This window comes from Anser anser (assembly GCF_964211835.1).
Source record: "Anser anser genome assembly, chromosome: 1".
Classification (NCBI taxonomy): domain Eukaryota; kingdom Metazoa; phylum Chordata; class Aves; order Anseriformes; family Anatidae; genus Anser; species Anser anser.
Window position 1 is genome coordinate 16098803 of NC_139720.1, and position 25261 is coordinate 16124063.

A 25261-nucleotide genomic window follows, 5' to 3' on the forward strand; every position below is an offset into this window, starting at 1 on the left:
AAAATCCACGCCTTGTCAGTCCTGTTGTGAAGTTCTGATTCTGGAAGCATTTAGTTTATTTGCTGAGGACAACATTCATTTGTTGGAGACATCCAGCACAAAATAGGATTTTAAAGCAGGTCTGCTTAGTTTGAAATGTCATTTGGACATTTGTACTCTACCTGCTCGTTGATATTGCAGGTTGCTGCAAGATCTTAGTCTACCCTGCTTCCAGATCTGAGTCTATGTTACTATTTAAGAGGCATTTTGAAAGAAAAAAAGGAAAAGACAGATCCTGACAGCTGTTTGGGTTAGTTGCTGTAGCTACCACTCAAATGGCGTAGCACTGAGGCTACTGGAATGGAAAAGCAAAAGTGGCCCTTGTGCTAAACCATTCCCAAATGCTGTTTTATGTCAGTAAAAAATGTGTTACAGCTATTTAAATGGAAAATATGTTTGAGTCACTGCTCTTCATTGCTTGAAAGTGGTCCAAGGAAGAAGATGTTGCAGTGTCTAAAATCTGAATTCACATCCTGTTGAAGTAGAAAGCATCCTGGTTATTCCAGCCAACCTCTGGTTGGCTGAGATGGGACTAGAAGGAAAATAATCTTGTTTGCCATTTAAAAAGCTTTCAGTTGACAAAGGAGATAGATAGGACAGGAAAGGGAAAAAGAGCATGCCAACATCCATGAGAGAATTGCCAGTCTCATGTCAAGGTGCTTAGACTATATGGACGATTCCTGCAGCCGCTTTCTCACTCTCTTACAAAATGTGCATTGGAGGAAAGGATCTTTTCTCGCCTGTCGGAGCCTGCTGCTGGTTAGCTTCTTCAGCTGCTCCTCTTTGCAGGGGCAGATGGAAAGGCCCTGCCTCACCCTGCTGCCTCTCCTGGGAGCACAGCAGGGAGCTGCCCCTGGGAGAGGGCTGGGAAGTTCCCCTTCTGCCTTGGAGCCGGAACAAAAAGGACTGCTTCACATTTTGAAGCACATGGATTTTTATTATTTTTTTTTTTTTCTGGGAGAGGAATACTGCCAGTAGAGGTTTTTCACGTGTATTCACTAATGACTCTGAAATTCAGATTTAAATAAATCAGTGAAAATTGTCTCAACAGATTTTTTTTAGGTTATTACACTCTGAATTGAATTTAATAAATATATTTTTTCTTTTATTTTTCCTCTCTTTTTTTTCTTTTGAGGAAAAAGACTGTTTTAAAGGTGGGTGTTCTTGGGGATTTTTATTGATAAAGAACATTCATCAGGGTCTAAAACAGTTCTCACAGGAGCTTTAACAGCATGCATTGTCCTTATTTTAGCCACCTTTATTACATAATAAGTAATTCTTCAGTAATCACATCATCTGATATAGTAAAACTGTGATCTCTTCCCTTCTTTTCATAAGATGAAAGCTTATTCAGAGGATTTTTTTTTCTTTTTTTGGGGGGGAAATAAATTAACACATTTCTACGTTAGGACTGTTGAATAATTCAGTATGTTTGACGAGTTTAATTCATATAAATTATTGTATATGCTGTCTGCATGTGTGGGTCATTTCCTTGAGAAAGTACCATCAATCCTTCAGCGGCGCAAGATGAGCCAGAGTTATCGATTCATTTGATTTAAAGTCGTGACCTGATTTTAACCCGCCGTATCTGTTCGTACAGCTAGGAAATGGGCAGTCTGCTAGCGAGCAGGTCGTGCTGCTGAGCAGTGGCACTGGGGCACTTCTGCTTGTAGGTTGTGTAGACTATTTTTTCCCCTTGGCTTTCCACCCCTGTCACGTTAGCTTTGCACAGATGATGGTCACAAAATCATAGAGTCACTCAGGCTGGAAAAGACCTCTAAGATCATCAAGTCCAACCTTTAAGCTAGTTGATGAGAGAGAAGTCTGAGCTTCTGCATGATTATTTACTTCTTAAGACCTGGGATTCGGGTGATGTATATTCCCATTTACCACATTTTCTTGGTAAAATAACTGCTGTTAAAAAGCACTTATTTATGTAAAGTTCATTTTATCTGTCAGAGACCAAGGAAAATAAGAGTTATTTTGATTTCTGCTAAGTTCTTCTACTGTCAGATACCATAATTTGAATTTCATGTAATAATGAGAGCCTCAGTATGCAACGTTTATGAACGTCGTAAGCTAGAGATAGTGTAACCTTTTATCATTTCTGTATTTTTTAAAATTCCTTGCATTTGCCATAGGTATTGTACCTGCATGCACAAATCAAAGCAGAGTGACACTGTATGTTAAATGGCTGCTCTCACAAACTGGGTGTAAAATAATTGCCTTGTTATAATTGGTCTTTGGGTATTTTTTTAAAAATCTCCTTGGGGCTCCATTTTCAGTTACAAAATTAATGATTTCCAGAGCATTTACCAGGACTGACAGCTGGGGAATCATTCTTCATATAGCTCCGTTGGTTAATTTAATTGAGACCGTCCCCAGTACCCCCTGAGTGGAAGGGATGTGCTGCCTGCTTTTACCTTATGAAGCTGCATTTTCTCTGAGTTTTTTAGGGCAAAGACATTGCCACCTACTGGCATGAGGGAAAAGCTAGTTTTAAAAAATGCTCTTCCACGATTTATTTAAGAAAAGTGAACACAAGGTCTTCGATTCTTAGTCTAGATGGATTTTGATTGTACTGGCAGAAAGACCGCTGCTGGCAATAGTTAAAATGCAAGACTTGCTTCTAAATTATGGCTACAGAAATTGAACGTAGCAGTTCAGTACTTCAGCCGGAGGTTGGACAAAACATTATTACCAGAACTATTAACATGTAATTTTTCCACATATATGTCAATAACTAGAAATAAAATAAAGCATGGAACTGCTAAAAAAGGCATGCTAATACACGTAATACTGATATGTGTTTTTAAGCTTTTTGTCCTTACTGTTCTTCAGCCCAGATTCAACAAAAGAACAGGTTCGGGAAAGTATTTTTACCCTTCCACTTTCCTTTTGATTTCAGTGGAAATTTCAGAAGGATAAAAATTTTATGTGCCACATCTGTAACTCGGTATAATTTTGTCAGCATTTCCCACCTGTGGGTTTGGGGAAGGGTTTTTTTATTTATTTGACTGCAAAGTCTCACCACTCACTACTAACTTGATATGCCAAATTTCAACACAGAAGCTTATTTTTCGCAACTCTTTGGCACATCTAATATTTTGGGATAACTAGAAGCAATACACTTTTTTTTCTGTCTCTATTGCTATACGGAGAGCTTGGAAGCATTCAGAAAAATAAGATTATAACACTGGAAGAGACCCTGTTTCATTTGGAGGTGATCGGCAATATTTCTGTTAAGTCACCTTCAGACTGAGTTACAACAACACCCTGGCTTTCTTTGTCTTTGGTCTTTTTTGATCATGGGCTCAGAATTACTTTCGGCAACTCTAACTGAAGAGATGCTTTTCGTGTGTTGATGACATTCATTTGAACAATACTGCTGGTATTGCTGACACACTGTGAACAGCACAAGCGTGAACGAAGGCTACTTGTAAGTGCAAGGAAGATGAAGAAGTGTGGGTAGGATTTGTCTTGCTCAGCTTCAGATGTGTGAAACTTTGACCTTGATCTCTCTTGTAGCACCTTGACTGATGGAGTAAAAGATGCTGGTCCTTGTTCCTTCTTTGTTCCTTCTTTGCAGCTGGCCTTTGCCTGTGTTTTATAGAATAGACTTTGTTCCATCGTGCCAGCAATTCTTGCACACTATTCTGTTAATATTTGAAAGGAAAAGTTTTAAGAGAATATCACAGATTAGTCACTGCTTTTGATATTTTTATTAATATTTAAGCATAGCCCTTTTGCACAGAGATTAAAAATCCTTCCCCTCTCCTTCTTCTCCTCTAAAATCAGAGCTGGGCCCAGTGTTCAGCCCGTGCCAGCATGACTTGCCGAGGCAATCCAACTTCTTATGAAAGAGGGGTCTGCTGGCTGGCATTGGGGGAACCGGAACTTCTGCAGATATTTGTCTTGTAACCAGAAGAACTTTACAATGCTAATTATTACGTAAATTAAATGTAAAATTGGATGGAAAAAAAAAAACAAAAAAAAAAAACAAAAAAACAACACAAATGAGATTAAATATCGTGCAGGGATTTATTTGATAGTAAACTTGCATGAAATTCTAAAATGCTGCATTTTATATCCTAATTCTCAGATCAATTTCCTTCAGTAATTAAGTTTTAATGCTGCAAGGTGATAGAATTGAAAAGACTAACTGCTTTTACATATGGAAGCAGAAACCAGAAATTCCTGAGCTCTGTGACCCTGTTTCTGACAATAATTCCATACAGAGCCCTGTGCACGCTCCCTCAGCTCCCAAAAACCTGCAAAACCAGTGATGACTCCAAATTTCCACAAGACAAAAAGAGCAGCAGAAGCGCCCCAGGGTAAGACAGACAGCACCGAGTTTGCACGGAAGCAAAATATCTGATGTGCTATTCTCTCACAGACACTGAAATACGTACAGGTCCTGCTTTTCTGAGCACCATTTTCCTGAAGGAGCTGGAACAGAATAAAGCCTGCCTGTCTGCGGGCACCAGTAGGTACCAAATGATATGTGGGACAGACTGCCAATGGAGAGTGCCCAAATCTGCTTGTTTTCTGGTATAAACCACAGCATGGTGCAGGTTCGCACCCGGACCCCGCTGGGGTGTCAGACAGCCTTCTTCCAACTCAAAATTATCGCTCCCAAATCATCAAAGAGCAGCTCATTTCTGAGAAGTAAAGGAAGCCAGTAACGGCTGGATGAACGCACGTGTGAGCGCACCTTGCTGGAGCACTTATTCCAAAAGTGAGCTGTTTCTGTATAGCCCCAGGAACACTGGACAAGCTGCGAAGCATCTTCAGGGGTCACAACGAGTCCGTGAGTCTTTCCCAACCCTGACTATGGCCAGGAGTGAATAAGTAGTTCGCTTGGTCTCCAGACTGCTTCCACAACACCTTTTTGCTGTTGCGGTGCACAGACTGCTTTGTGCTCCTGTAGTTAATACTAAAAATTGTGAATGATTGTCCCCTTGTACATGACAGTGGTGAGACTGCACCCTGAGTACCGCATTCAGCTTTGGGTCACCTTGCTACGGGGAGGATGTTGAGTCGCTGGAATGTGTGCAGATACGAGCATCAAAGCGGGTGAAGGGACTAGAAAATAAGTTGTATGAGGAGTGACTGAGGGAACTGGGGTTGTTTAATCTGGAGAAGAGAAGGCTGAGGGGAGACCTCACTGATCTCTACAACTACCTGAAAGGAGGTTGCAGCAAGGAGGGTGTCTGTCTCCTTCCTCAGGTGACAAGGGATAGGACATGAAGAAGCCATCCCAGGTTGCACCAGGAGAGGTTTAGATTGGGCATTAAGGAAAATTTCTTCATGGAGAGGGTGGTCAAACATTGGAATGGGCTGCCCAGGGAAGTGGTGGAGCCACCATTCCTGGAGATATTTGTGAGATGTGTGGATGTGGCACTAGGGGACATGGCTTAGTGATGGGACTTGGTAGGTCAGGCTGATGGTTGGACTTGGTGATCCTGAAGGTCTTTTCCAAACTAAACAATGCTATGATTCCCAGGTGCTATTTCTCATGGCTGTGCCCATAAGAAGAGATGTTTCTTTTCAGTCCTGTACCTGACTGCTCTGAGCAGGACCAGAAGAGCCAGGGGGGCTGGTGGCAGATATCAAGGTGACAGCAGCACTGCTGCATGTGCAAGTCATGATGTGAGCCCCAACCCCATCTCACACATCACTTCTCTCGTGTAGAACAGTACGTGGTGCTTAAGATGCTCTACCAGAGGGGCTTGCCCCATCATACTCTATTTTTCACTCCATCTGGTAGAATGCAATATTTTTGTTATTGTTCATAACAAAAGGCTTCAAAATATCGACCTGTATTGCTTCCATTTTATTTGCCCAAACTGAGCATTTCACTTTTTCTAAACATTATTTTCTATTTGCACCCCGGTGAAGTTCTTCAAAACTTGATGGTATTTGAATGAAAGAATTAGTGAAAACTACAGCATTTAGTAGATTGAAATTCTTCAGTATAAGACTGAGGACCAAACTAAAGATTTCTCTCTTACTGGATCTTGCTCTTTGTGGAGATCAGCTTAGACTATTTTAAATATAGCACTGGAATCTGGGAGGCTTCATAACTTGCCTACGGTACTGTGCTGGAGCACATCTCTATGAAGTGGTTGAGGTCCTCATGCACATCATTAGTTTGGAAGCTGCAAGAAACAGTAGAATCTGTCTTAATGGAGTGATAGTGATAAAAGATTTGGGTTAGTCGAGCTGTTCAATCAAAAATTCATGGAGACAGGTAAAATTCTGATGTACCAGCAGGCACAATCTCTTGCAGATGCAGGAACTTTAGCAGCAAGGTATGCCTGTCAATAAATGGGACAAAATCAATGTTTACATGCATATATTTCAGTAAGAACTGCCAGATAGGTTAGTGCTGTGAGAACAGGGTTTGTTCTGTAAATGAAAAAGCAGGAAAAATTACTGAATGCCTTGGTCTTTAAAGCAAACAGATGTAAATGACTGTAAATCATTAGAGTACATCCATGAGAGGGGAAAAAGGACAAAAATCTTATATCGTCTACTGTCTCAGCCATACCTGAAAGAGTGCACTCTTTAGTTGATTCATGTTCATACTCTTTTTTTTTTTTAGCTTTCAAATATAAAGATTGATCTTTAAAGTTGCAAAAATGTGTTATTTTGTCTTCTTATGAAAGTATTTAGCAGATGTGGGCTTTGCTTCTCCTATAATGTCACCTTTCTGCAACTTTGACCTTATGTGACATCCAGTGTCAGTGAAGCTTTGTTTGGTATTTTGGAGAAATATTTTCTGCAGCTAAATATCAACATATCAAGCTAATAAGTGAGTCATACATCTGGGAAAAAGCTCTTCAGAATGTATATATTTTTTAAAGAAACAAAAACATCTCTATGTGACTACAAAGGAAAAAGTATCTTTAAATAATTTACCAAGTTTTATGAAGAATTTATCCAGAAACAATTACCAGATTATACTCTTGTTTATTTATTGTATCCACTGGCATTTGATTCTCCATCTTAGAGTAATCTCTCCTTACTGTAGGTGTCACTGAATTTTACTTCTTCAAACCCTAAAAATAGTCTTCTGGGTATACATAAGAATACATTTTCGTCATGGCTTCCTAACTTGAGAATACCACATCTGATTTTTACAGCTATGATTTCAACCTGTGAATCCCTTAGCTGGGTGTTACCCAAGCCTTCTGCCTGCTGTTTAAGCCTTAGACTTGGATATATATGGTTATAGATTGGACCTCTGTACACTCAGTTTGTGTGGTAATATATTTAGATATATGAGTTTTGTATTTAAAGTATTGTTATAAGATGTTCATTGTCTATAAATACATATTTAAACATTTTTATAACCCTTCTTCTGCAATAAAATGCAAAAAAAAGTCTTTAAAAAGCATAAAATGTTGGTTTATGATCTTTCTGTTCCTTTTTTTTCTCTCATTTCATTTTTCTAAGAACTGGGGCTATTCTGAACTTTTTCACACACACACACACAAAATAAAAAAGTAGATATGCCATTTTTTCCTTCATCTTTGTCTCTTGACTGAGCAGCTAATTTTGTACCATCAGTTATTTGGTACCTGAAAGTGTCTGATGTTCAGAAGAAGTACAGGATATTATCGTATTTTGAAACTCTGACCTATTATGTAATGACTAAAGTCACTGAAATGAGCACAGGTAGAAATGCATGAAGGACAGTGATGTTAAGCTAAGATGCTTATACTCAAATCTAATTAAGAGTTTGCATTTTGATCAGGTTTTAATTTTAATTCTGTCCATTAAAATTCTGCAGGCATGACTGCAGGTTGTTTAAGTGAACAGATGATGATTATTTTTCATAGTTGTTGTATGAGCCCCCACAAGTTTATGCATTATTAATATAATATTTGAATTATTTATGATTTTTTCATGACAGAATTATGAAACCATACGATTTAATTATTGCTAGTTAATTTTAATTTATGCTGGGGGAAACTGAGTGTGTCCGATCAGGATCAGAATTAGGCCGAGAAGGGGGCACTCTCTCGAACACAGGTACGTCAGATGTTTCCTGACAATTTTATTACCATCTGTTACTTCAGAATAGTGGAAAGAAGTTTGGGAAGAAAATGAAATCAAATATATATGGTGTGGTTAAGGTAATCCACGTGTCCTGTAACAAAAATGTGTATTTGCGTATTTCTGTTCCTGGTTTCTAACTGTGCCATATCCGAGACTGGTTTATGGGTGTACCTACCAAACGCTACCAGCTGCTGTGAAATCTCAGGTGGAAAGGCTTTAACGTTAGATTTAAGCCCTTCTGCCTTGTCCCGTTTGAGTCTGTGTTTCAAGCCAAGGAGAGCAGAGCAGATGATGAGAGAAGCATGTCTGACAGCGGTGCGGGAGGTACCAAGGGTCTGCCTCTCTTCGACCCTGGTAGATGTGATGGAAAATGAAGCTTGAAGCAGCTGTGGCCTGACAGCAGCGTGGGACAGTTGTAGCCAGCAGCCTGGAGGAGGCCAGCAGGGCTCAGAAGACAGCAGCGTGGTGTAAAAGAAGTCTAAAGGAGTAGCGAGTTGAACTTTGGCAGGATAGGAATAGGATGGCAATATTTAAGAGAACCTCCAGTCCCGAAACAAATCCAAAGCTGAACATCCTTCATCAGGCATTGAGTTACTTAATCACAAAAAGCTGCTGGCTCAGACCAACAGCTATCGAAGCACCCGACGTGGCACTGCCATACAGCCGAGCTGCTTCCCTTGGCAAAAGATGCAGGACCTGGGCTGCCCACCCTTCTGAACCAGCTCAGAAGTAGTCACACAAATACTGAAACGGCCAGCATGGCAAACAGTTAAAAACCCTCTTGGTGTGATGAATACTGGAGAGTTATTTGTCATGGGAAAAAAAATGGTCCTGTTTTCAGTTATTTGGTAGTCTCAGTCTATTCAGATTGAAGAATAGCTCTGGCACTCTGTTTACTGGACAGCTTCAGATGCAGTTGCAAAGCAAAAAATTCTCAGTTGGGGAAAATGCAAGTGTTTGAATTAAAAGTACTTAACAATTTTTATTTTTTTTTTCACATATGCATTAAAAGCATGTGCTTCTGTGTCTAGGTGGTCAGGAACAGAGGTAAATCAGTACTGAATCTGGTGCAGGTGTGCTTTCTGCCAAGACTGAGAGGCATGAGGGAAAGCAATTATGTCTTAGAAATATTTCTGTGAAGTAGTTATTTTGTAAGGTCTTCTGCTTCGATAAATATTAAGTATTTTTTTTACCTTAACAGTGTGTAAAAGTTACAGTGAAAAATTCCTTATGATTGATTTCAGATTTTAGCAGTCTGTAGGGTTTCAGTCTCTTTGTAAGAAAGAAGTCAAAGGATCAGAAGACAACAGCCAGTAAGGAAAGAGGTGCTCAGTGTGAATAATTGATGGTTATTTCTATATCTGTTAGCTGTCTCCACATAGATCTGTAAGAAATATTCATTTAAGTGTAAAATGTTATTAGAAATTCTCATCCTATAGCACACAATGAAGAAGGCTTGTCTAAATTCTTTGGCTCTGAAATGTGCAAAGCAACCAAGCTTCTCTATTATTTTTTCAGTTGATCTTTGAATATTTGCTTTCAGTCTCCCAGATGCAGAATAAGAAGTGCCAGTCATTCAGTCTGAGGAGAACATCCTCCTGTAGGCATTGTGCTAGCCATAGTAGCTGCTCCTAAACGTACTTGGCATGGAATGCATTGCATGGAGAAAGAAATTACTTTTTTATACAATATAAGATTTTTTAGATATTTTGGACAGTGGCAATTACTGCAGCTATTGTCCAATTAAATTGCCGTGGTTTCTGTTCTTTGTTCAAGATCTCACTCACCGCTCTACGTGCTTAACTGATAGCTCCTATAGCAGTGGGCTTCACAGTGATAAAGACAGTTTTTCACTCATGGACAAGTTCATTTGACAAGAACTTTCTTGCAGTAAACAGAACTGTATTTCCAAGACTTTAGACTGCATGTTAATGTTTTAAAAACTCGTTGCCAGTTTTAGCAAATGGCTGCAATAAATGTCCCGAAATGCTGATGATATTTTTATGTAATGAAGGTTAAGTAATGTCTAGGTGAATACCATTAAATTCTATGGGTACATTTTTCAAGGCTGCATCTGTTTTATGCTTTTCTGTCTGTTTTTTTCAACTGCCATCATTTGGCATAAGAAGTTTCACCTACATATTTTTCGCAATATCTGGTTTAATGGGTGAGTTAGTTCTCCATGTCAGCTACAAAGTCAAAGCAGTGGATGCAAACTTGTCCAGAGAGGCATGGACCTACAGTGCTTCTCTGAAGCACAGCATCCAGTAGCTACGGGACCTTGAGACAGTTCTGATTCAGCTATTGGTTGTTTCGAAGCTAATTTGTTGTTTGCCTTTAGGAAAGAGTTACACTGTTTGAGACTTCAGATAGCATCCTACCATATCTGTATATATATATATATATATATATAAAAAATAAAACTAAGTGCTGTAAGGAGGAGAGCTTTTTCTTCAGATCAGAATATACTGATTTATAGTGAAACCGTACCCTACAGTTTCACTGGTTTCTATGGATTGTGCTAATGTAACTTATTTCTGTGTTGGTGGATTAGAGAAGCCAGATGAATGAACCTGTAGCTGTGAACGCCCCTGACTCTAGAGCCAGTGAATATTAATTCCAGGCACAGTTTGGATCAACCTGAGCCCAAGCTTCACCTGATGGACACTATAGAGGCAGTTTCCAAAGATCTGTTACTTGTCTAACATTAAATTATTATACAATTAAACTGATACCTTACTAAATTATCTCCTTTAAGTAATTTAAAGATCAGAAGTCTGTTCAGACAACTCAAGATCTTCAGCAGAGACAGAGAAGCTGTAAGAACTAACCCAAATGTCAAGGAACAGATTCTTCCACAGGACCAGTAATTGCTTGTGGATAAATAATTTCAGCTTTCCTCAAATATCTTCCATAAAAACCTTTCTTAGTCCTAAAACCTGTTACTCTTAATTAGGTCTGTTTTCTGCTCTGTCCTTTCCATGACCAGAATTCTGGTGAAAAGCTGAGTCAATAAGCTTGGCATAAATTTATATTGTTCATCTTGACTGGCATGATATAAAAGTCAGCACCCTACGCAAGGACTTTTTTTTAATCTCTTTCACAGAGATTTTTAAAATCCCTTGTATTGGTGTTACACCAGAGACTAAGTTGATAAATTGTCAATTATCTTCATCTTGATAACCCAGACACAAAATCTGACATAATAAGAGCCCTTAAATAGTTTTACTCTTGTTGGAACAAAGAAATAGCAGATTAGTAAAACTGTGAATTAGATCTAAATTCTTTATGTATCATCAGACCCCGAAGTTAAAATTTATCTCAGAGCAGGATGTGTAATTTTGAAATAAGCCTGCTCTAACAAGCTTTTTAGGGATATGAATGATAACATTAGTGATTTTCTTTAGAAGTAATTTATTTCCATAGTCTGATTTGATTTGAATTTTGACCTTTTAGGATTTTTAGATCTAAATCCATTTAAAACACTTCTGAAGGGCATAAAAGACAATGAGAAGTCAGTAACCTTCATATTAAAAATATATGAACTGTTCAGAATGAAACATTTAGTTCCAACAAAAGCCATATCTTTAGAGACACAGTCCTCACTCTGCAGCAAAGTAAAAATTAATGGAATTTTGACAAGAAAATCAGCTTTCCTGTGCTGTGCTAACATGGCCTTTGCTACATAACATCTAACAGTTTCCCTAGTTTGTAGTTTTCTATGTTGTACTTGAGAATTATTCTACTGCTAAATTGGCTCAAGTATTAGGATAATTTAGACTGATTATCAAGGAATTGGTCTTATCCTGTTTCATCCTCTGATTATTAACAATAACATCTTAGACAACCTGCAACAACCCTTCTTTCACCTTTTTAATGTGCTGTATAAAGGCAATTTAGGAGTTGAGGATCAAGGCTTTAGATCTTCTGAGCTACAGGCTGCGTCTGAGAAAGGATGGATTCTGTGACTGTGAAACCGAATATATAATGCATATAAAGTAGAAAACTGCTGCTGTTCTGATTTATTTCCAGTCAGTAGCATTGTTCACATCAATTGTCAGAAAGTTAGGTTTTCACTAATTACAACAGATGAGCTTCTTAAATTGTCTGGGGAAAATACATAATGAAAGAAATTCATGGTAAAGATTTTCAATGTAATTCTGTCGTGTTTTCACTTTGGCAGTAATTTCAGAGGAAATGATGTGGTCCGTTTTCACAGTTTGTACTAATTACCCAGCACATTCTGATTTACACACTCTTTGCAGTGGTACCTGACTGCATAATTTCACTTGTGAGCTCTTTACATGGAGTTTTCTCTGCTTTTCAGCTGCTGAAGAGATCAGTAGCTTCTTGACTGCTTTCCATCATAGATGCTCCCTTAATACAGAACCAAATTCAGATTTTTATCTGATATTATCTTATACAGTCATTATTAATGTATTTGTTAGCAAAATAATAGCTCTTGTAGGACCGATAGTGCAGCAAGAATTAGACAGTGACAGTGCCTAAGTAAATCCCTAGACTGCAAAACTCCAGCAAATGCAGATATCTTTGCTTTTATTCTGTGTACCATCCTATTTTGCTACCAAAGGATAAGCAAAGCAGAGAAGCTTATTACTGCAAGGTTTCTGTTAAATCTAGTCTTCAGTGCTATTTTTCCTGTTTCAATGTACTGAATCTGCTTTCTTGCAACTGAATTTCCTCTCAGTTGCTGTCAGACAGCAGAGAAGTCAGTGGCTTCAGCAATTGGAGGCTTCAGAGACATCTGTTTTTCCTTTATATACTTCGTGTTCCACTTTGTCAAAAGTAGGACACATCTGGGAGAGGTAGTGGGGGAAAGAAACATCCAGACCTCCCTGTGGTTGTGTCTGTATGAATCAGCAGGTTGGTTTGCACTGATAGAGATGGATGCAAGATAATAAACCAAGTACATCTTTGTTTACAGCAACGTTTGAGAGAAAGCGTGAGGCTCTTCTCTGAGGAGCTGCCGATCTGGCTGGACCAACCGGAGAAACCAATTTCAGCATCAAGACATTTTAAAATGCTAATCAGCTTGTATTCATTACCAAACACCTGCAAATGAAATTAGAGTAACAGCAAAGAAGCAAATGTGCAGTTGTACAAATGTGTGACATGGAGCAATCCTGTGGTTTCACAGCGGCGCAGATACAGAGCAGGCCAGGATGGGAGACAGCAATGCCGTCTCCAGGGGTTAAGTAATTACTCTTGCAAACATCATTTTCTTAACATGTAAGGAATTGCTGGTTTAAACATAAGAATAGCTCTCCAGCACAGTTCAGTCTTCTGTATCTGAGACATGGCTCAAACGTGATTTAACCCATCTGTGATGAGAGAGATGTAGGGCAGTATGGAAGTGTCAGGTGGGTGCCAACAGGGAGTGATCCCGGCCTAGCTGTCATAACATAAAAGAGACGCCAAGCTAAGCTGTGAAAGAGCAAAATGACATAAGAAAGAACCTGGGGGCAATACAGAGAAGCACAATGAAGAAATAGCAAGGCTGGCAGTAGTACTTTTGGCTGAGAGACGGTGAAAATATCAGATTTGGCAGCTGCCAGCATCTTACACTGCTGGGTGATGTGGTGGCCAGGTGGCAGCTGAGGCCACAGGCCTGTTGTATTCGGGCTTGAGGGACATATCTTTTGAGGGGTATTTGGTTGAACTCTGTTGTCTGTGTATTATTCACCCCAAAACTGAATCTGTGTGTGTTGAATGAGATAGTTGCAAGGGTTTGTCAGTGGTTTTGGACATGGATTTTTCCAGGATTTCTTGGTTTAACCTCTCTTTTAAGTGTATTTGAATTCTGGATTTCCAGCTGTCCTGAAACTGGGTTTAGGACTTTATAGCGGTGTTCTGCTTTAAATGTTGTTTTACGGGTACATTCGTGCCAACATAAACATGATTTCTGCCCCAAAACAGGTGGTGGGTTGGCCACCAGTGCTCACCAGCATGAGTTCAGCCTGGGGCCAGCTGGTTGTTTCTGAACAGAGAAGTTAGAGAGGATATATTTGGCTGGAACTTGCTGTTGAAAGTCAACTGCAGTGGTCAGTCCCCTGAAGCATTTCAGGGTGTCTTTGCTCCCCCATCTCACTTTTCGTTGTCAAGCTCTAATTTATCACCTGTTGCAGGCTTCATTCCAGTTTTCCTGCAGATGAGAGGGTATATCCTTCACATACACACTCAGCTAATCTGGAAATTGTAGTCCAGGCAGATGTTCAGCACTCTGTGATTTCTGCTCCTCAAGTAAATAACATGGTTTGCATATGAAAGGGAGGTGTCTGCCTAAGTCTACTCTCCCAAAAGTACACATTTTTTTCAGCTGCGGCAATTGATGTGATTGCAGCTGAAGTTTCTCTAGTTACAGCAATAACTTGTCCATTTAGACAAATGCTAATTTTCAAAACTGAGGTTTATAACAAAAAGATTAAGTTGCAAGTATCCCTTTAAAATATAATATATTGTTAGCAGTCAGATGAAAATACATGATTTTATATCTATTCCTAGAAATATGCAATTTCTGCATAGTTCTGGCAAAGAAATCACTTTTTCTTTTAGTAGCTCAGGCACTGTTTACTTCTGTTTATTCTACTTTTTACTTTCTGGTTAGAAATGCTGCCACCTTCTTAATTATTTCACTGTGAAGAAAAGAAAGTTTATTTCTCTTTTCCGTACAACTTCACTTGACTGTAGACTTTACTCATTACACCCAACATGCACTGCGTACGGCTCATCAGTGACTAACGGTGACTGACTTTCATTTGACCTAAATTCTTGCATCTTGAGCTCAAAGTCCTGCTGCTGCAGCTCTTGCTGCACTGTGTGATACTCATGTGAACGGCCTCATTGGCTTTGGTATGACTGCTGGCTTAGTAAAGACAATGCATTTGAAGGAGTAGATACAGGTCAAATGTTTAAATTCAGAAATGTGCTATACTGGGTGCTCTTCCTAAGGCCACACAATCAAGCACAATGTTATCTGTAAGGCACAGGGAAAAGTAGGTTTCTGAATGTAGGATTCGGTTCAAAAGTTTTTGATAAAACAGGGCGGAGCTTTGCTCTCTTAATTTCACACTTGTCAGCTTTTCATACGATGTTATGTGCCAGGTTTATTTTGAGATGTCATCCATTTCCCTGAAAATTCTTTAATACTAGATCTTATTGTTATTTTTCAGGTGTTCGAATGAAACTGTATTCAAAAAGGAAGATTTGTTTTGGGCATACAATTTCTGCCCCACTCCATACTCTTGGACCGCACTTCTGGGCCTTATTTTGTACTTGATTTTCTTTGCACCTGGTAAGCAAACATTTGTTTTCATGTATAAGTGTAAAAACTTGTCAAAGTAAAATGTCAAATGGTGAGGCTACGCATTAAACTTGCTCTTCAGTCCAGCCATTAAGTTGAGTTTGATCTTTCTTTAAATCTTAGGGATGGGTCCCATGCCCTGGACTGTCAATTCTGAAATCTACCCACTTTGGGCTAGAAGTACAGGAAACGCATGTTCATCTGGAGTCAACTGGGTTTTCAACGTGCTCGTGTCACTGACCTTTCTGCATACAGCTGAATATCTGACATACTATGGTAAGAAACAGTGTGTGTCCACGGGTGCTGTGCTGGCATTGGTGCATAGATTTCCTTTGGTTTGGGTTCTGGGACTCAAAGTTAGTTGGTTTTGCTATAAAATTCCAACTGTGAACGCAGTGTTCTCAGCTAACTGTGGTGTAGTAAAACCAGAGACCTGATATGACCTGCCTGGAGTTTGGTCCTGCTTTCATAAGAAACATTTATTTCTGTCCTTGAAAGTGAATCTAGAAAGTTGCATAAAGTAGAGAAGCTGAAAAAAAAATACATTTTGGCTTGGTGAAAAATGCTGTCTTCCACTTAAAAAGACAGCATCAGCAATTTTCCATTTTGTGATGGCATCCAAGGCCATTATTAGATGGTCCTTGCAGAAACAGCCGTATAGTTGAAGATGCTATCGTCCTGCTCCCAGCTGTTGATTAAGTCCTGTCTGCTCGAGCCTGTGGAGAGATGGTCAGATTACTGCTCAGCCACTCCAGTACGAGTCATTTAAATTACATTAAGTTGCTACTGAGTTTTTTTGACCTTCATATCATTACTAGTGCAGAGCCTTTCAGCGGCTCTTGTCATTCCTTTGAGTCTTTGGTCTGGAAACAAATGGCAGGTAAATGTTGGTCCTTCGGTGCTTTCTCTGTCCCTCTAGTTAAGGTGGGTGGCGGGGGGGACGAGCTCTTTCTCACTGCCAATTGTCTTTGCAGAGGAGTTATAAGTAATAATTATATATGAGAGTTGCAAACATTGTTTTAATCCTGTTTCTTTTTTGCTGAAACTTCTCGTCTTTGGCAGTTGTCTTAGTGATTCCTTTGCTGTTAAGAATAACTAAGAAAGTTCTTGCCTTCCATATCTGCTTTTTTTATTGGCTATGCGATAGTTGCTGTTTATCTTAACAGCAGAATGACTTGCCAAAAAAAAGGAAGAAAATTCTCTTCCATATTAAATTAAATTGCTTTTGTTCATTGACTCTGTTGCATTGATATTGTAAAGCAGTCTTCTCCTACACCCACAGCCAAGCAGCTCGTGGTGTTCCACCCTTTGCTCTTACATGCCCCTTTGATATCCACAGCCTGCTGCTTCTGCCGTTCCCCTGCGTGGAAGCAGAGGAGGGGAGGGGATGTTCTGTAACTGACTGTGTGTACTGTTTTACATTGCAGGAGCCTTCTTCCTCTACGCAGGGTTTGCCGGCTTGGGACTTGTTTTCATCTATGGCTGCCTTCCTGAGACTAAAGGGAAAAAACTAGAGGAAATTGAATCTTTGTTTGAAAACAGGCTATGTACATGTGGTATGTCAGATTCTGATGAAGGGAGGTATATTGAGTATATTCGGGTGAAGGGAAGTAATTACCATCTTTCTGACAATGATGCTTCTGATGTGGAATAATTTTCAGCTGCTGATGTATTTAATCATTTAAAAGCCTTCTGGGGGAAAAGCAGCTCTCTGGTGACCTCACTGCCCTGCTTCTGGTCTGGTTCTCCTTTCTACTGTCTAGTTAAAAATGCCTTCATGTTCAAAAATGCTCCATTTGGGAGGAAATCAATATGCTCATGTTTTCTTGATAACGAAAAGCAATGGCTTCCAAAAGAGACTAAATTCCACAATTATATAAATCAACCAGGTGTGTACAATCCCATACCATCACAAGGTATTTTGTACAGTGCACTGTACCAGGTGAATATCGAAGGCTATATAGGTGATCAGTGGTTGTCCTTATCTTCAATACTGACAAAAATTAAAATAATGCAGTAACTAATCAGAAAGCAGCTGACATCTGTCCGATCCCCATCCCATAGCAGCCTAGCAAATAGCTCTGCTATGTAATGCAACGAACGATGCTGCTGTAATGGTAACCATTTAAAAGGTTTATCTGATCATGAAACTACAAATATCTGATGTGTCTATCAGCGGGAACATTGCCCAAATTTACCCCGACAGAATTGCGTTTGTGTTTATTTGAGATAACGAGTAGAGAGCCATAGTCACCTAGGTGGTGTCTAACTAGGGTGGCATTGAGGCTGTGTAATCCCAGGCCGTCTGGCCACTGCTGCTCTTTGAGGACACACTACGATCAGTAGTTGGTGTTTGTGAGATACACTGCCAAAAATAACATCCTGGTAGCAGGAAAACAGAACTAAGCATGTGGCCGCGTGTACAAATGAGCTGGTGCATATTGCTATGGACAACACAGAGGCTGCAGTTAGTTGGAAATGAATGATTTTTGGTTTACTTTTTCGCATTTGAACATTTGGGTTTGTGCCTAGTTTTGAACACAAAATATCATGAGCTAAAAGAAATAAAAGGAGGGGAGAGGTTTTCTGCTGCAAAACGCACAGTGGTCATCCCTCCTGTGCCTTTTGCTCATGCATAATCATATTGCCTTCAGTTTATCTTCATGTATGCAGAGTAAGTGAATCCCAGCACATTTTTCCTTCAAATGCCCTTAGTCAACCAGTGTCTTGCTGGATCTAAAGAAAAATATTCGTGTTGGGCAGAAGCCTACATCTCATATTAATTGCCTTACTGAAGCATTGCAAAACTGTCAAGAAAATGTCAGGCACAAAAATCAACTTGGCTGCCTTTAGCATGGTAATGAAAATATTAATGGCATTTTATTCACCTGCCATGATTGCTTGCCTTGGCAAATTGAATTTTATGCAGCTACATAAAAATATTGTTTTTTTCCTTCTCCTGTTTCCTTTCACTGCTTTAATTCTTCAGAGATATGAGTTTGAAAGCATCGAAAACTCAAATTTTTATCTTTGAAACATTTGCTTCATGAAAGAATGTGGAAAGCCTCCTCTGCCTGTGGGCTGCTCCCCATTTATTTGGTAAAAATACCTTTATTTTTAATTTTTTAAAGATTAAATTGTTGGGTTCGCTAGCTTTTATAGATATGTTTTGTGCACTTTTTAGGGTTGAAAAATATTTTGAGGGTAGGAGTACTGTCAAAATGAAACTGGACATTTGTTACTAAGTTATTTTTATTGGGTAATATGTGGGGTTTCATTGTAATGATGAAGTCTGACACTACGCTATCTGATCTTATACGGGGGGGTTTCTTACTCGAATTATTGAACTCCAGTGATTGGATATATTTTAGGTTTATTTCTTTTTTACTTTGTTTATCACAGAAGTATTTTTAGAAAGAGAACGTTTTAGAGCATCCTTCTGTAACTTGACTGGGAATAAAAGGGGAGAGCATAGCAGGCAGAGGGAACTACAAATGAGTCGTTGCGAGGAGCAGACTGACCTTGAACCTCCCGCCCCTTGGCAGCGAGGGGGCTGCACTTCGAAGCCCTCGATCTTCCCTCTCCCGTAAGCGCACAGTGCTTCGCGCCTTGTACGCACTCTTCAGAGCCTCCACCAAAGGTGCAGTACCTAACACGAGAAAAGGGATGCTTGGCACAGACAAAAAAAAAAAATCAGGGTGAATTCAGGGTGAGAAAACATGTGCTGGAAGACCCTTCTTCAGAGCAGTTTTGTTGTCCAGCACAGCACGTGAAGAAGTGTTTAACGCCCGCCCTGTGCTCACCTGGTGTCCTACACAGAGGCAGATTTCAGTGGGCATTTACTGGCGTTTCAGAAGAGGGCCTTACAGCTCTGATCCCCCAAAACAACCCCACGCTCACGGTGTAGGTCCCTTGGTGGAAGTGGTTTGCGCTCCTGGTTCCAGCGCTTACCCCCTGCTCAGCTGTGCTCGTGTCCACAGGCAGTGGAAACCACGGCATTTCCGTGGCATAACTGAAACAAAGTCCCTGTAAAGATTGCTGGCACAAGATCAGCCTCTTTTTATTTCTTTCAGGCAGTGCTGGGGCTTTTTAGCAGCAGCAGACCATCTTTCTTTGCCAGCATTGTTCCACAGATGTTCTCAAAAGTAGCATGCAATTGTGCGCGGCGCTAGGCTCATTTTCTCACACCAGATCAGTCTCACTGGAAGCAGTTTTCTGAAATTTTGCATCCCGTGCCCTTTTTCTGGAGGCAAAGCGATTGAAACACAACCATTTTGTTCATCGTTGCTACTGGTTATGAAGGTGCAAAAAATATCGGCTTCTTTGCTGTCACCCACCCTTTTCCACCTGCAAAGAGTTGGGTTTAAGTCTTCCTCCTAGGGTTGTGTCCTGGTTTTGGCTGGTTCCAGCGACTAGGAAGAAAATTAACTCCATCCCAGCCAAAAGCAGGACAACAAAGGTTGCTTTACACAAAGAAAACATTCCACACCTCAGAAATACCCAACCTGGCACCAAGCATTATGTATCATAAAAATGAGGTCAAATACTTGAAATTAATCTTACACAATTAGGGTTTTATTTTTAGAGTCTGTGAACATTTATAATGTATGAAGAAAATTAAATAAATGTTTCTATTTTGCAAAGATTTTTTATATTTGTGCATATTTTAAGTTTTAAGAGATTTTGCTAGAGGTAGACATAGTAACATTCCAGACAAAAGAATAAAAAGCTGAATAATTTCTTAAATTTATGAAGTAGCATAAATAGTGTGTCTAAGCACAGTATCATTCTATTGAAAGCTTTCTGCAGAAGATGTGAAATGGTTTCTTCACAAGGACTGCACATTTCATTCAGGTATTCTGTGCATCAGGAGTGCTAGCTTCATGATGCTGGTAGAGCTTTGCATGAATCCCGTCTTGGTTATGCACAGCAATTTGAGATATTTTAGTAGTTCTGATTCTTTACAAGTTTTGGCCTAAGAGAAGTATAAAAGAAACAATTCCTGATGCACTTTTAATCTTTTTAAATTTAATTCACCTATACTTGTTTATTAACCATGTTGAAATCGTTAAGTGTTGGGGGTGGGGGGCGGTGAGGTAATTTGCAACTAGTTTCTTCCCCTTGTCACTATGTTGATCAAAATCAGGCTTTAAAAGGCGGAACAAACCTGTTTTGAAAATAAACATAACACAAAGCAAGCCCCTAGGACTCATTCGGAGGGCTGAAGCTGCACTGTTGCATGCACCTCAGATCGCTCCCAAACCCAGTGACAGCCCTGTCAGACATTTTGTGACAAGAGAGAGGATATGTCCTAAGGAACATTGTTCCAGCGCTGACTTATTTTTGCATGAGTTGGAAAAAGCAGCATTTCACCAGTGTGGGAGTTAGGTAGGGAGTGGGGAAGGAAGAAATGATGCATTGACAGCTCCACAGAGTCACGTTTCAGTAGGGATGGGTGTCAGAGCCGAAAGTAGCCGTCGGTGACCTCCCTCCGGTGAGACAGAAGGACTGTGGGACCCAGAGGTGGGGCCTGGAGAGCCGGTGCTCGGCACAGGTGGTCCCGTGGATGGGAACGGGGACGGGCAGACCAAGGGGAGGAAGCTCCCTGCAAGGGGACGAGGACATGGCAATAGAGTTTGCAAAGCTAACGCTTTGTTTCCTTTGTGAAATCTCTTTTGCCCTTTCAAGTCCTCCGGTTGGGCCTGGGGAGAAGGTTTGACGTCGAGGGCAGCTGCAAGGCCCCGGCCCTGAGCGAGGGTCTTCCCTTCGGACACGAGGGTGTTGGGTGCTGTCCCACAGGTGTGCAGTGGGCTAATTAAAGCTAGACCTTGTGCTCCTCAGCTTTATACCCAACTTCCCACGTCTCAACGTTAACTACACCAACATGGTTGTCTAGAAAGTCTACTTGGACTTGCCGAAGAGGCTCTGTTAGCCAAACATTGCTAAGCAAGGAAGGGGCAGAGTCTTTGTTGTACAGAAGTCTCAGAGTAGAAATAAAGACAGAAGAGCGGGTTCTGCAAAGCACTTTAAAGAGTAAGATATCTGTGCACTTTTTCAGAGGTAGTCAAGCTAACCAAAACCCATTCCTCTGCATTGGGAAGAAAATAGAGCTTTGTGTACCAGGCCAGAAGCAGATAATTCCACAATATGTGCTTTATGGCAAAATGTGTTTTTATTGCGGGTAACATTTACAGCTTACATGTAGCTGCTGCCTATCAAGTGACTCGATTGTTCTCTGGATTTTAACAAGTCACATTTTTGTGCAAAAATCTTAGTGGTTTTCTATCGATCTTCATCGCCTTGTGTACAGTACAGTTAAGCATAATCCACAAAGTGGTCTAGGTTGTGGCAGTGTTAAAAATGTCAGCACAGTAAAATCTAGGTGAACATTGTTAAAGAAATATTGTTGTTTGTGATACTGGGGGTAAAAACTCCTTAAAGGCAACTATATTATAGATTTTAAAAGTCTGAAAAAAAAATGGCAGTTCTTATCTATTTTGTGTATGTTTTCATATAGAGGAGGAGTTTTTTATGTGCCAATAACCATCACTGTAGTGTTTTGTAAATGGGTGTTAATGGTGTTCCAGAGTTCTGTATATGAGCATATACTTTAGCCACGATGACCTGTTAGTGTGAACCAGCGGCATGTTTTCAATCTTATCCATGCCTCTCCTTGGAGGCGTTCACTTGTCAGCTTCAGTAGAGCTCATGCACACCGGGGGAAGCTGGACCAGAATCAGGCCTCAAGAACCCAGAGATCACCCAGATCCCTCACGTTGTTCCTACTCGGTGTGTTACATCTGAATGACCTGGTATGTGTAATTATAAAGCTTCAACTATGGTTCAGTTACACTCCTCAGTCCCGCTAAGATACAATTTTTCAAAATTTGGTTTTCCGTTTCATCGCATTTGTATAAATAAGGGGAGTGCTGATTAATTATGAATAACGTCCACGTATTTCTAAAGGAAACACCAGTTTAACATCAGCGTTAAAATAAAGGCAAATTTCTCTTGCTGCCTTAAACATTACACAGACTTCGGAGAGGACTGAATGTATGACTTCTGCAGGAGAAACTTCATCTGGCAGGCAAGATGCTCAGCAGGAGGAGAAGCGCCGTGGTTCTGTGGTGCTGGGGCTCCAGCCTCAGCTTACACCACAGCTCCTGCCTAGCACACGCCTGCCATCTGTGCGGTGTTAAGCATTCGAGTAGCGCCCGTGAAATTGTTAGGATTATTATTCTTGAAATTCTTCATGTGCTCGAGTGTCCTGCTGGTCCAGGGCATAGCTGGGAATTGGCACGAGTTGTGTGTCCGCTTTTCATCTGGAGTCTCACAACCCTACAAAAGCATCAACCGGATCTTTCTGCAGCAAATTCTATTTAAGGTTTTCGGGAACATTATTGGAGACCAAATTGATAGAAATAAATACTTTTGTGTTCAGTAATAACATGCATATGGTGCCATCAGGACACATGGTATGGTGTTCAGTACAAAACAGGTTTTGGCAAAACTAATTGTCAGGTTGTCCAAGTTATTTCTTAACAATGTCAAGCGTGCCATTTCCTTTTGCAACCAGTCAAGCCTATAATGTATGAAAGTGTTGTACATTTTCTGAAACTTCAGTGATGTATGATTATTTAATTGACCTCTGTTCTGATTGCTTTAATGAAGTTTGGTCTTTACATAAAAGTAAATATCTTCGAAGAATTGTCAGTGCCAGAAGTGTAAATGAACAAAATAAAAGGTGAGATACTTAATTACAGAATCTTTCTCAAGGTTTTATTTGTGTGGGTATTCAGGTCGCCTTTTAGAGATGCAAAATGGCATTGCCCAGAAAAATGAGCTAAAACAGGCTATGGGCTTGCCTGAAATAAGTGAAGGAGAAGAATAATTTTGAATATGATTGGTGTGGTCTTAAATAATATGTTTTAAGCCAGAGAGAGACTGTGGCACACTGGGACAGAGTTGCTAAGGGCTGTAATTAATTACAGCTCACACTGAGGGGCAGACGGCTTAAGTACCAAGGTGAGAGATGACCAGGCAAATGGGGTTTATGCACTTCTTTGAAAAGCCTCCTGTGGCCTTTTACAGTCACGGGTGGCCCAAGTGTCTCCTTAACTCACCACTGAAAACAGCAAACTCCAGCGTGGGGCTGGGGCTGGAGGGGGCTCTGCTCCCTACCGCGTCCTGACATCCACCAGCAGGGGTTCAGTGTCCTCTACCCAAAAACAGAGCAGATTTTTGGAGCAGTTTATACATTCAGACTTGATTACCTACGGGAGAGGGCAGAAACTGATCATTTCTAGCTCTGTTTTATTAAGAAATTTGATAGAAGACCCTTGTGGGAGACCCTCTAGATGAAGTGGAAATGGGTCCTGCTCCTCCCTGCTGTGTCCACCCGCTATTGAGCCCTTGGGAGGCTCAGCATCACCCCTGACAAAGCTGGGTGGCCTTTTGGCCCCAAGTACAGAGGGCTCCCAGCTGGCGGCAGCACCGCTGGTGGGGAGATGGAGGCACAAGGAAAGCGCTGGGCAGGCCGCTGTCTGTGCTGGATCTTACCTCCAGGACAGGGAGAGGAGGCTAATCAGTTATTCTGACGGGTTATGTTTTTAGGTTTCTGGCCGATAGTGCCAGTGATGGTGACGGATGGCTGCTGTTCGGATTACTTGTCACCAAAACCACACAGCGGCTTTGTGGGGTAATGAAAAGTTGGTGGCCCTGCTGTCAAACACTCCGCGTTTTGGCTTCCTCCACTCCGGCTACTCTCACAAAGCAGTTACTGATAGATCTGTTTCTGCTGAGGTGATTCTGGGCTGAACCGCATACAGCAGCACTTGCTCCCAAGTCGTTGTGAGCTTTTTAGGATCTGGCCCCCGGACATCATGGCTGGGTGCTGCTGCATCTGCACCAAGGCCGCCCCCGGGGTGCTGGGCGGCCTTTGCTGCGGGCCTGGCACCAGGGGCCTGCTCTGGGGCTGCTGCAGGTGGGAGGAAGCACCAGGAGGAAATAAAGGTAGGGTGAAACGTAGCACCCCTTCTTTGCTGATCGTGGTGGTTGCCAGCGGAGTGGTGCTGAGCTGTTTGGAGAGATATCTTGGTGATTGCCCCCCAGCACCATCCCGCCAGCTGCCCCATGGCCCCCCGAGGGCTGCCCACGGTAAGGGTGAGAGGGCTCCAGAGGCAGAGCTTTTGTTTGGTTAGCTGGTTTTTTAGGACATCTTGGGGTCTGGGTTACAGGAGGATACAAGCAGCCATTTGCTTGTCACACGAGCGAGCCCTTTGACTTAGTTAGCACACTGATTCTGGGGACTTTGATATCCCCTGGAAGTGCTAACAGAATCCGTAACGCTGAAAAATCAAAGCAGGGCATCTCACGCAGCTCTGTAAGACCGGCACGGTATGAATGGAGAAAGCAGGCCTACGTTCAGCGGCCCTGTCACGCGTTCAGACCATCATCATGCAGGATGCATTTTGTCACAGCGAGAACAGGGGCCAAGGGGTGGAAAACTTCCAAGCAAGCCCTTCTCTGTGCATTGCTCTTCAGAGAAAAGAGATGAGGCTGAGCAAGCAGCCTCGCACAAGTACGCAGGAGTTGTATGGGGTCTAAGGGGAGCACAACATCCAGCCCACGTCCCCGCTCCCTGCAGAGGCTGTGTGGGTGCCAGGGATGGGATGCTGGGGCTGACCCCAAAAGGGGGGGGGTGAGGTTTTCCAACCCCCAGGGAATCCAGGTGTGAGAAGGACAAATGAATGCCCCCTTCCAGCAAAGTGCTGAGCCACGTGCTCGTCCCTGGTGGAAGTTTGGATAGGGGCGGTCCAAGTCTGAGGGAGAGAG

At 41.2% G+C, this 25261-nt stretch overlaps 1 protein-coding gene across 1 annotated transcript in view; it reads left to right on the plus strand.

Moving 5' to 3' along the window:
• SLC2A13 (solute carrier family 2 member 13) overlaps positions 1–23188 on the plus strand; it is a 159800-nt gene extending 136612 nt beyond the window's left edge. Inside the window, exons 8-10 of the mRNA XM_083825750.1 lie at positions 15297–15418; positions 15551–15703; positions 16855–23188. Of these exons, the coding sequence (XP_083681876.1) occupies positions 15297–15418; positions 15551–15703; positions 16855–17081 (502 nt within the window). The 3' untranslated portion in view covers positions 17082–23188. The remainder of the gene's footprint in view (positions 1–15296; positions 15419–15550; positions 15704–16854) is intronic.
• The last annotated feature ends 2073 nt before the right edge of the window (positions 23189–25261 follow it).